Source organism: Cervus canadensis, chromosome 18, assembly GCF_019320065.1.
Source record: "Cervus canadensis isolate Bull #8, Minnesota chromosome 18, ASM1932006v1, whole genome shotgun sequence".
NCBI lineage: Eukaryota > Metazoa > Chordata > Mammalia > Artiodactyla > Cervidae > Cervus > Cervus canadensis.
The window spans coordinates 13,007,573-13,018,172 of NC_057403.1; the positions used below are offsets into that span (position 1 = coordinate 13,007,573).

Genomic DNA, 10,600 nt, shown 5'->3' on the forward strand with positions numbered 1-10,600 from the left:
TGGAGGTCACAGCTCGGATGTGGGTCTCAGGGCCTCAAACCGAGGTGTCTGCAGGGCTGTGTTTCCTCCCAGAGGTTCAAGGGGAGAGTCCACTTCTGTGCCTTTTTCAGCAGCCAAAGGCACCTGCCTGCCTGCCCCGGCTTGTGCCCATTCCTCCGTGTTCCAAGCCAGCTCTGCGGACTCCCCCGGCGGTCCAGTGGTTAAGACTCTGCCTTCCAGTGTGGGGGGCTCCGGCTCAGTCCCTCGTTGGGGGACCCGAGAGCCCATGTGCTGTAGGGCGGCCAGGAAAAAAAAGCCAGCACTGTCTGGCTGAGCTTCGCCCCTGTGTCACCTGAATATTCAGCTTCTCCGAGTCTGTGGAGGCTTGTGGTTACCTTGGGCTTCCCAGAAGTGCAGTGGCGAAGAACCCCCGTGTAATGCAGGAGACTCAAGAGACTCGGGTTCGATCCCTGGGTCGGGAAGATCCCCTGGAGGAGGGCATGGGAACCCGCTGCAGTATTTTTGCCTGGAGAAGTCCATGGACAGAGGAGCCTGGTGGGTGACAGTCCACGGGGTCGCAGAGAGTCGGACACGACTGAAGTGACTTGTCAGGCACACACACGTGGTTACATTAGCTGTTGTGAACGCGGGGATACAAATGTCTGCTGAAGTCCTGTTTTCACTGTTTTTTGTTTCCATGCACACTTACCCAGGAGGGGAATTGCTGGATCGTAGGGCGATGCCGTGTTTAATTTCTGAGAAACCGCCGTATGGATCATCTTCCACGCCAGTCTGCATTCCCGCCGGCAGGGCACAGGGGTCCTGGTCTCGTCTTGCCGACACTTGACTTTTCCCTTCTCCTCGTGGCTGTTTGCTGATGAGTCACCGAGGGTTTGGGTTTGTTTTCCTTTTTATTTTGTACTGGGATGCAGCCCAGTTCACAGTGGTTGTGATAGTTTCACCTGAACAGCCCAGAGACTCAGCCATACCCACACAAGCATTCACACATCCATTCTCCCCGAAGCTCCCCTCCCATCCAGGCTGCCCCGTGATGCCGAGCAGAGTTCCCTGGGCTCCACAGCAGGTCCTCGTTGCTGATCTGTTTTAAATATAACAGGAGCCACTGAGGTTTTGACTTACATTTCTTCCCCTGGACTTTTATTATAGGACCGTGGGGCCACGAGGAGATGACAGTCAGACCCAGGAAGGCAGAGAGTGTTCCAGAAAGACGGGAAACAGGATGCAGGCAGGAGCGGGGCAGGCACAGTTCAGGGCTTCCCGGGTAAGGCAGGCGACCGGTGCAGTGCCCGAGGCAGCCAGGGCCTTAGCAGCTGGGGTTTCGGGGCTCCAGGAGGCAGGGTGGGGAGATGGGGTGGGAATCATGCGCTCAGATGTGGGAAGGATGCCCAGAGGGAGGGGCGGGAGGAAGCAGGAGGCAGAGGCTGGAGGGAAGAGCCTGGAGAGAAGGGAGGTCAGGAGGGCGCGGGGGCGTGGCGAGGAGGGCCAGGCATGGAGGGGAGCCCCGCAGACTGGCGGCCGGCCGAAGTGCCTGGGACAGCGCAGGGCGTGTCCGCTTCTGAGAAGGCATGCTGGTGGGCAGGACAGCCACCGGCCGCGTTCACCATGAGGACCCGGCCACGCTGGGCGCTGCGTCTCCTGGGAGATTCTCGAGTCCTCGGGAATGTCCGCCCTGGGTCCCCTGGGGGTCAGTCTCTCTGGGGGGCACCCTTTTGTCTCCATTCCTGTGGTCTGTGTTGGGACCTCCTTTGGCCATGCCCTGCTTCTGCCAGAATCGCCACCAGGATCAGCAAGACCATGCCAGCCACGCCCAGGCGGACCCTGTTCTCCAGCGTGTGGTCCTGGGGGGTGTGGGCTGGAAGCAGAAGATGGAGGATGTTCACAGTCAGGTGGACAGGATGCAGCCTGCCCAGACCCCGGGCGCGCCCCCATGCAGCCCAAGGGCCTGCTCTCGGCCAGCCCGGCCCTGGGCGCAGTCCCCGGTGAATCACCTGTCTGGGAGCCGGAGTCTGTCGGTCGGGGGCTGCTTTCACTGGAGCCTCCTAGGAGTCAGAGAGAGCTGATGACAGCCTGGGGCAGCCTCCCCGATTCTCAGGCTGGCCTCGGCCTCCCGAGACCCTCCCCTCATGGGGAATCCCCTCTGTCCCTTCCACCCTCCCTCACACCCCGGATGTTTGGTGTGTCTCCCCCAGCTCCCCTCCCCGATCCCCCCCCCACAGGTCCCATGACCAGAGGCCCAGAGGGCAGCGCAAAGCTGGGAAATTCAGACCTGCCTTTGATTAAGCTCAGGGATTTAGGGTGGGGTCCCCCTGGCGCTCAAATCCCCCAGGAGTAAGCAAGCCTTGGGTTTGGAGGAGAGGTCACTGCTAGGGCGTGTCCACCCCGCCCCCTGGAGAAGCAGCCTCCTGCCCCCGCAGTGCAGGGGCCACGCCGGGGACTTCGGGCTTGACCATTGCTGCCCACGTGCTCCCAGCCTGAGCTTGGGGTCGGGGGTGGGGAGCACCCTGAGCTTGGACGGGAGGTCTGCCCACCTCGTCCCAGCCCCTTAGCTCCTGGTTCACTTCTGTGCTTTCCCCCGTCCCTTCTCCCACAGCTTCGGGTGCCAGCATCCGCTGTCCTGGGCAAGACCGGGGGAAGGGCGCAGTGTGGGCAACCCCTGTGGTCCTACCCCCCGAGAGAGGAAGGATGACTCAGCTCACCTTCCTTGGGGTCTCTCCTCCTTCCCAGCATCTGGGGTCCCTGGGCCGGGGCCCAGAGCTTTCAGTGAGCAGGCCCCTAGGCACTTGTGCGGCTGGGGTGGGGTCCCGTGCAGGGACCCAGCACCTGCCCTCTGTGGAGCTGGTGGGCGTCGGAACTCCAGGATCTGGAAGCCCCGCTAAGCCCCGAGAGGAGCAGACACCTGGGCAAGTCACCTCCCTCCAAGGTCAGAGCCTCACCGCACAGACCCTGCTGAAGGGAGACAGAACCAGGGCCTCCGGCTGTGTGGGTCCAGGGAGGGAGGAGGAGAAGCGTTCCATCAAAGTGCCATCAAAGTGCCGGATGAGGAAGGCGAGCGGGCGTCCACTCAGACAGCGGGGTGGGGGGCGCCCTGAACCCAGTCTCACTGACAGGGAGGCAGGTGGGGGGGCAGGACAGACAGACAGACAGACAGACAGGCAGACAGACTGGGGACTCAGCACGGCTAGTTCTCATCCAAAGCATGTGTCAGGAGTCACTTCCCCTCAGAGGGCGCAGGGTGTACCCTTGACCCACATCCCTTCAAGGTTGCGCGCAGCGTACGTCCACATCATAGAGAGTTTAACATACTCTGAAACCGTGTGCACATGTTTATGCACATATGTCCTCACAGAGCCAGCTGCAAACACGAGGCCAGAGAGGAAGGACACCTTTGCTCTTGGTGTTTAGCTGCTAAGCCATGTCCAACTCTTTGCGACCCCATGGACTGTAGCCCGCGAGGCTCCTCCGTCCATGGGATTTCCCAGGCAAGAATACTGGAGTGGGTTGCCATTTCCTCCTCCAGGGCATCCTCCAGACCCAGGAATCAAACCCATGTCTCCTGTATCAGCATCTTTTTCTTTACCACTGAGCCACCAGTGAATCCCAGGGAGATCAAGCCAGTCCATCCTAAAGGAAATCAACCCTGAATATTCACTGGGAGGACTGGCACTGAAGCTGAGGCTCCAATACTTTTCCACCTGATGCAAGGAGCCAACTCATTGGAAAAGACCCTGAAGCTGGGAAAGATTGAAGTCAGGAGAAGGGGACAACAGAGGATGAGATGGTTGAATGGCATCATCGACTCCATGGACGTGAGTCTGAGTACGCTCTGGGAAATAGTGGAGGACAGGGAAGGCTGGTGTGTGGCAGTCCATTGGGTCACAAAGAGTCTGACACAACTTAGCGACTAAACAACAACAACAATCTATGTAGATATATGTATCTTTGCAAATACACACACACACACTTCCCCTTGACGCTATTTCTCACACTGTCGGTGTCTCTGGGTCTCCCCCCAGGAGACCGCTTCCTTGAGCGTCCGCACCTCCCTTCCAGGGTACAGAGCTGGGAGAAGGTGTTGGGGGCCCAGTGCTCAGAGAATCTCAGTCCCTGCCCCCTAAACCCGGGCCCACCACCCCAGCAGAGCCCCTTGGAGTGGATGCCCCAGGCTGAGGCCTGCACCTGCCCCCCCGAGGAGGGGGCCAGTGAGGGGGCGCTGAGGTCCCGGGCTCCCGCTAACAGGCAGAAGCAGCGCGGTGCCTGAGCTTCGACCTGTCCCACCCAGCTGGCTCCCCGCTCCACCTCTCAGGTTGAGGTGACGCCCTCCGGACTCCAAGGAAGGGGGGCAGGGGGACGTGGGGACAGAGGGTGGCATGCTCTCTGCTCCCACGCCTCTGAGGAGCCGTGCGGTCCCTGGGAACACCTTTCTCCCTTCACCGCAGTCGCGCCATGCAGCTTTACTATGAGGAATGTGGGGGGGCCGCCTCAGCTGCCACAGGGGCAGGGGGTCCTGAGGGCTGACCTCACCGAGAAGGACCACTGTACACCCACACTTCCCCCCAGGGCCGTGCAGGGTCACAGGGTCTGGAGAAACCAGATACCTTCAGGCCTCAGTGGGGCCGTCCCAGACACACTCAGGCACCCCATCGCGTTTGTGGGACGGCTGAGTCAGGAGAGGAGACACGGAGCTCTAAGGGAGGAATCTCCCCTCCTGCCCGCCTCTGTCCCAAGAGCGGTCAGGGCATCCCCTATGGGCCCCTGTGTGTCCCTCCGATGCTGGGGCTCAGCATCCAGGCCCCCGTGATGCCCGCTGAGACCAGGCTCGGGGAGCTGGGCCAGGCATGGAGGCGGGGGACGCGTGGGCAGAGGGGATGGAGGCAGAGGGCCCAGGGACGGGGGTGGGCGGTGGGCAGAGGGCTCAGCGGGGTCCCGGGCACACCTGTGGGCAGGGCAGAGACGGCCTCCTCGGTCCCCTCCAGGCTCAGGGCCTCGCTGAGCTCAGACCAGCGGGAGTCTATTCGATAGATGCAGTGATAACGCCCGACGGCGTCTTTATGCAGGGCAGTGATGTGGAGTCTGGCCTCCGTCTCCTGTTCACCTCTGGACGTGACAGCCACTTCCGTGTAGTTGTATCTATTGTCCTTCTCCAGGCGGAAGCTCCTAACCCCGGCAGGGCCCCGGCACACGATGCTCACTGGCCGCCCCCAGGGCACCACGGAGCCCGGCTCAGCTGAGATGGAGGGTCTGGGCAGGGTCCCTGGGAGGGGAGAGCAGGACCCCACAGTCTGTCCCGAGGAGACCAGCACAGGACGCAGTTCTCTCATCTTAGTGGAGAATCAGCACACAACACAACCCACTCATCTTGGTGGAGAATCAGCACACAACACAACCCACTCATCTTGGTGGAGAATCACCACACAACACAACCCACTCATCTTGGTGGAGAATCACCACACAACACAACCCACTCATCTTGGTGGAGAATCACTACACAACACAACCCACTCATCTTGGTGGAGAATCACCACAAACACAATCCACTCATCTTGGTGGAGAATCACCACACAACACAACCCACTCATCGTAGTGGAGAATCACCACACAACACAACCCACTCATCGTAGTGGAGAATCACCACACAACACAACCCACTCATCTTGGTGGAGAATCAGCACAAAATACAGTCCACTCATCGTAGTGGAGAATCACCACAAAATACAGTCCACTCATCTTGGTGGAGAATCACCACAAAATACAGTCCGCTCATCTTGGTGGAGAATCACCACAAAATACAGGCCGCTCATCTTGGTGGAGAATCACCACAAAATACAGTCCACTCATCGTAGTGGAGAATCACCACAAAGTACAGTCCACTCATCGTAGTGGAGAATCACCACAAAATACAGTCCACTCATCGTGGTGGAGAATCACCACAAAATACAGTCCACTCATCTTGGTGGAGAATCACCACAAAATACAGTCCACTCATCTTGGTGGAGAATCACCACAAAATACAGTCCACTCATCTTGGTGGAGAATCACCACAAAATACAGTCCACTCATCTTGGTGGAGAATCACCACAAAATACAGTCCACTCATCTTGGTGGAGAATCACCACAAAATACAGTCCACTCATCGTAGTGGAGAATCACCACAAAATACAGTCCACTCATCGTAGTGGAGAATCACCACAGGACACAATTTACCTTCTTGCTTCTTTTTCTTTTTGGAAACTTGCAAAGTTGTGCAACGTTCACCACGATCCAGTTTCAGAACGCTCCCATCACCCCGAAGTGGACAGCCCCACCCCCACGCCCGCCCCAGGAGCAGGTGAATTCCCGTCACTGCAGTTAGTTTCCCATTGACGTAAGGACCCTGAGACTTGGTAACATCTCGCTCAGGGTGCCATGGGAGGTGACAGAGCAGCTGGGAGCCTGGACATGTCTGCTGGGGGTGGGGGGCGGCTCCCTCCCTGCCCATGGCCACTCCAGAGAGAGGGGGAGGGGACACAGGGTGGGAATGAGCGGGTCATTCCTGGGAAGAGGAAAGCAGGGCTCTGAGTGGGTAGGAGTGACCTGGGCTGGGTCTGAAGGGAAGGGCAGCTGCTGGTCCTGGGAGAGATTGTGTGGGTGAGGGTCATGAGTTGCAGAGTGTGGAAGTGCAGGGGGTGTGTGTGTATGTATGAGTGTGTGTATGTGCGCAGGTGTGTGTGTGTGCAGGTGTGTGTGTATGTGTGCGGGTGTGTGTGTGTGTGCAGGGGTGTGTACACGTGTCTATGTGGGTGTGTGTGTATGTGTGTGCCCGTGTGTGTATGTGTACGGGTGTGCACATGTGTGTGTGTGTGGGTGTGTGTGTGTATGTGAGTGCATATGTGGGTGTATGTGGGCAGATGTGTGTGTGTACGTGTGTGTGGTGTGTATGTGTGTATATGCAGGTGCATGTGTGTGTGCAGGTGTGTGTGGGTGTGTGTATGTGCATGTGTATTTGTGGGTGTGTGCATGTGTGTGCACACAGGTGTATGTGCATGTGTATATGTGGGTGTGTGCAAGTGTGTGTACACATGTGTGCACATGTGTATGTGCGTGCGTGTATGTGCATGCGTGTGTGTGTGTTTGTGGAGGAGTTGGAGCACAGGTCTGGTCCCACATTCCCTGGTGGGTGAGGGTCAGTGTCCAGGGTGAGTCTGCAGAGACCATCCCTGGGTTTTCTCAGCATTCTCTGTCTCCATCCCAGTGTACTTCCGTGTCCTTGTCACTGAGGCTTCTGGAAACCCCACATATCTAAACTGGGGGCGCGGTGGGGGATGTGGTGGGGGCTTGCAGCCCTGAAGCAGGAAGTTGGCCTTAGAGTCAGCGAAGTCCCCACAGAGGCAGGGGCCGGCAGAACTCACTCCTCACCCCTCACCCCCTTCCTCTTTCTTTCCACCACATCTAGTCGTGTCCAGCCATTTACTGACGCCTCCATGTGCCTCTGGCTCCACAAATACGGGAAACACCCCGGCGCCTGCCCCCTTGCGGCTGACAGTCCAGAGGGACGACAGATGTTCACAAAAAATTGTGCAAACCCATGGGTAGGGGCAGTGACGCGTGCCCTCAGGGTGAGTGTGGGAATCCCGGGGAGGGGGGCAGACGGGAGGCCGAGCTGCCCCCTCGGGGGTCAAGGGAGGGGGTTCCTGAGCTGAGCAGCCGTGGAGGACTGTCCGGGCTGAGGGGCAGGGTGGAGGGGTCACCGTGGGGAGGGCCGGGCTGGGCGGCGAGATTCAGAAAGTGAAAGAAAACCCAGTGAGTGGCCAGCCTCGCCTCACGGGGGCGTTCAGGGGAGGGTGGAGGAGACGGGCAGCCTCAGGGGGGTGTGCAGGGGAGGCTGGAAGAGTCGGTGGGCCGTCTGCCCCGGCGAGCGCTGTTCTCTGCCCGGGGCTGCGGGGGGTGGTCTGGGCTTACCCGGGGTGAGCTCGCGCCCGGTCCTGAGGGTCGTGTCGTCCCTGTGGGGCCATCGAGGGCAGAGAGGGGACAGGGGAGACCTGGGCCAGGGTCCCGCACTGGGGCTGTTAGCAGCTCGGGGTATAAGCCAGGGACCCCAGACCCCCAGGGTCCGCTCTGCTCTCATCGAGGTCCGCCTTGGGGAGACAGGGGTTTCGGGGAGACTCACCCTGCTGGGTGCAGGCCATCTGGGCCAGACAGAGCGCTGGAAGAGAAGCGCTAGTGAGAAGATGCCCGCCTCGTGGTTTCCTCATGGGCTGCAGTCCCGGGGGGCCTCGAGGAGCCGTGGGGTGGGCGGGTATCTTCCCATGATGTCCCAACGCCCCCCCCCCCCCCAACATTACGTTTGAGTACAAGCCGTCTCCTCGCTCTGAAGTAATCTCAGACAACCCCGACCCTCCTCCAGGCCAGCCCGGCTCAGTCTGCACTCACCCCACACCCGACCGCGCAAATCTTCCCGGTCACTTAGGTCTGGGCCAAAGCTGAGGGCGCCCCCGGGGATGGAGAGGGAACCGCGTTGCCCAGGCGTCTCCTGGGCTGGAGTCAGGGCTGAGCGGAGCCCCTCTGCCCCTGGAATCCGGCCCCGGCACCCCCGGACTCACCCAGGCCCAGGAAGGTGGAGGGCCCGGGCGCCATGGCCCAGCCCTGTCCCGGGGCGTCCTGGAGTCGGTGCTGAGGGACGGAACCTGCAGCCCGCGGGAGAAGGGGATGTGCCGCCGGGCCTTTCTGGGGCCGTTTCCACACCAACAGCCTCACACAAAGGGGAAGAGCACCCTCCCCGCCCGGCACACTTCCCGCTCAGGGGCCGCAGCACCCCTTAGCTGTTCCTCCCTCTGGGCCCCCACGAGGTTCAACTTCTCTCCGGTGCACCCCGAGGGGGGAGCCCCGTTCTCCACCCGTGAGCAGAACACGCTTTGTGCAGCACGCCGACTTGACCGTCAGTCCCGACTCTGTTCTTGGGCAAAGAGTTACATCACTTTATGCCAACGGTTCCTCGTGTTGAAAATGGAGAACCCCGACATCGTCCTCTGAGTGTTTAATATTGCGATATACGGTACATTCCTGGAGGGATAGAGTGCATTAAAAATATCTTATCACGTGGGTTCTCGGCCCGTTTCCCGGGCGGTGCTGGAACCGGGGGAAGCGGGGCTGGCCCGTGAGCACACACAAAATCCCAGAGCTGAATGATGGGGAGACAGACCTCGGGACCTGGCCCTGGGCTTGGCACCCGGTGGGGCCCCCAGCTGGGTGCTGAAATGAGAGCAGGGCCGGGGGGTGGGAGGGCGTGTGCACACACGGAGCCCGCAGGACAGGAGCCCCGTCGTGGAATCCCCTGTCCTCTGTCCCCGAGGCCAGGGAACAGCTGCTTCTCCTGGGAGGAGCTCCGCCAGAGGGTGATGGCGGTCTCCGGGGCTCAGTCTCCTATTAACAGAAGCCTAGTTCTGTCTGAGAGGCTGTGCTCCCACCCTGGACTGGGGAAGGGGGAGTGGAGAGGATGCGGTTTGGGCTGAGAAAACCTGGCAGTCTGCTGGCGACGAATACAGTTTCTCACTGCCCACCAAAATGTCTTTATTTCCCTTCCAGTTCTGAAGGCTGTTTCCCCGTGTCCTAGAGTTCTAGGTTGGAAGTTAGCTTTTTCAGCACATTAAATATGACATTAATCACTTCTGCTCAGATAAACTGTACCTCCTCTTGTTGCTCCTTTGAAAATTATATGTCTTTTCCCCATGCTTTTAAGGTCTTGTCTTTGGATTTTTCAGCAGTTTTTCACTGTTGTGTTCCTGTGTGTGTGAGTGTTGACTTTTATTGAAGTATAATACACAAAAAATTGCACATGTTGAATGCACAGCTTGGTTAATTTTCACAAATTGAGTACTCACCTTTTCCAGTAACTTCTCTCCAAAGTTAATGACTTTGCTGACTTCAACAGCATGGGTTAAATTTGCGTGTTATGGTTCTTTATCTCAGCGTGAATATTCTGTGCAGCCTCTTTGTGTGTGTGTGTGTGTGTGGGGGGGTGCTTCCTCTGCTCAACCGAATATTTTAAGATTTGTCCAACACCCTGGGTGCTGTGGAGTATTTTATTGTGTGAATCACCACCACGCGTACATCCCCCCTAGTGTAAAGAGGCATTTGCTTAGCTTCCAGTTTACGTTAGGATGGAAAGTGTCGCTTTGAATGTGTTAATTCATGTCCAGTGGTGAGCGTATATGTGCGTTTCTGTTGGAATAAACCTCGGGCTGTAATTGCCGTGTGTTGTGCTGTGCATTTATTCAGTTCTAGTAGGCACTTCTGAATATGTTTCACAGTGATAGCATCAGTTCACACTCTGAGCATTCTGGTTACCCCACATCCTCACCCGCCCCTCCGATTTCCCACCTTTTTATTTTTGCCTTGCTGTGAGGGGTGGTGGTACCTTTGTGGTTTTACTTTGCACGTCTCTGGTAACTAATGAACTTGTGAAATTTTCCATCTGTCCTTGGCCATTTGGACATTAATTTTATTTTTGTGAAATGTCTATTTGAATCATTTTCTCATTTAAAAATTTGGTTAACTTTATTATTATTATTTTTTACTAAATAATGGGATGCTTTCTCTTTCTTATTAGGCATGTGACTTTTTGTCA

At 58.0% G+C, this 10,600-nt stretch overlaps 1 protein-coding gene across 1 annotated transcript; it reads right to left on the minus strand.

The window, feature by feature from the left end:
* On the minus strand, positions 1 to 8,996 carry LOC122421220. Its single transcript, XM_043437091.1, has 8 exons — positions 8,963 to 8,996; positions 8,577 to 8,790; positions 8,144 to 8,179; positions 7,936 to 7,976; positions 4,934 to 5,251; positions 2,529 to 2,668; positions 1,989 to 2,039; positions 1 to 1,852 (listed from the first exon to the last, which is right to left on the minus strand). The coding sequence occupies exons 1-8, from the start codon at positions 8,994 to 8,996 to the stop codon at positions 1,784 to 1,786; spliced, it is 903 nt and encodes a 300-aa protein (XP_043293026.1). The 3' UTR covers positions 1 to 1,783.
* Positions 8,997 to 10,600: the final 1,604 nt, after the last annotated feature.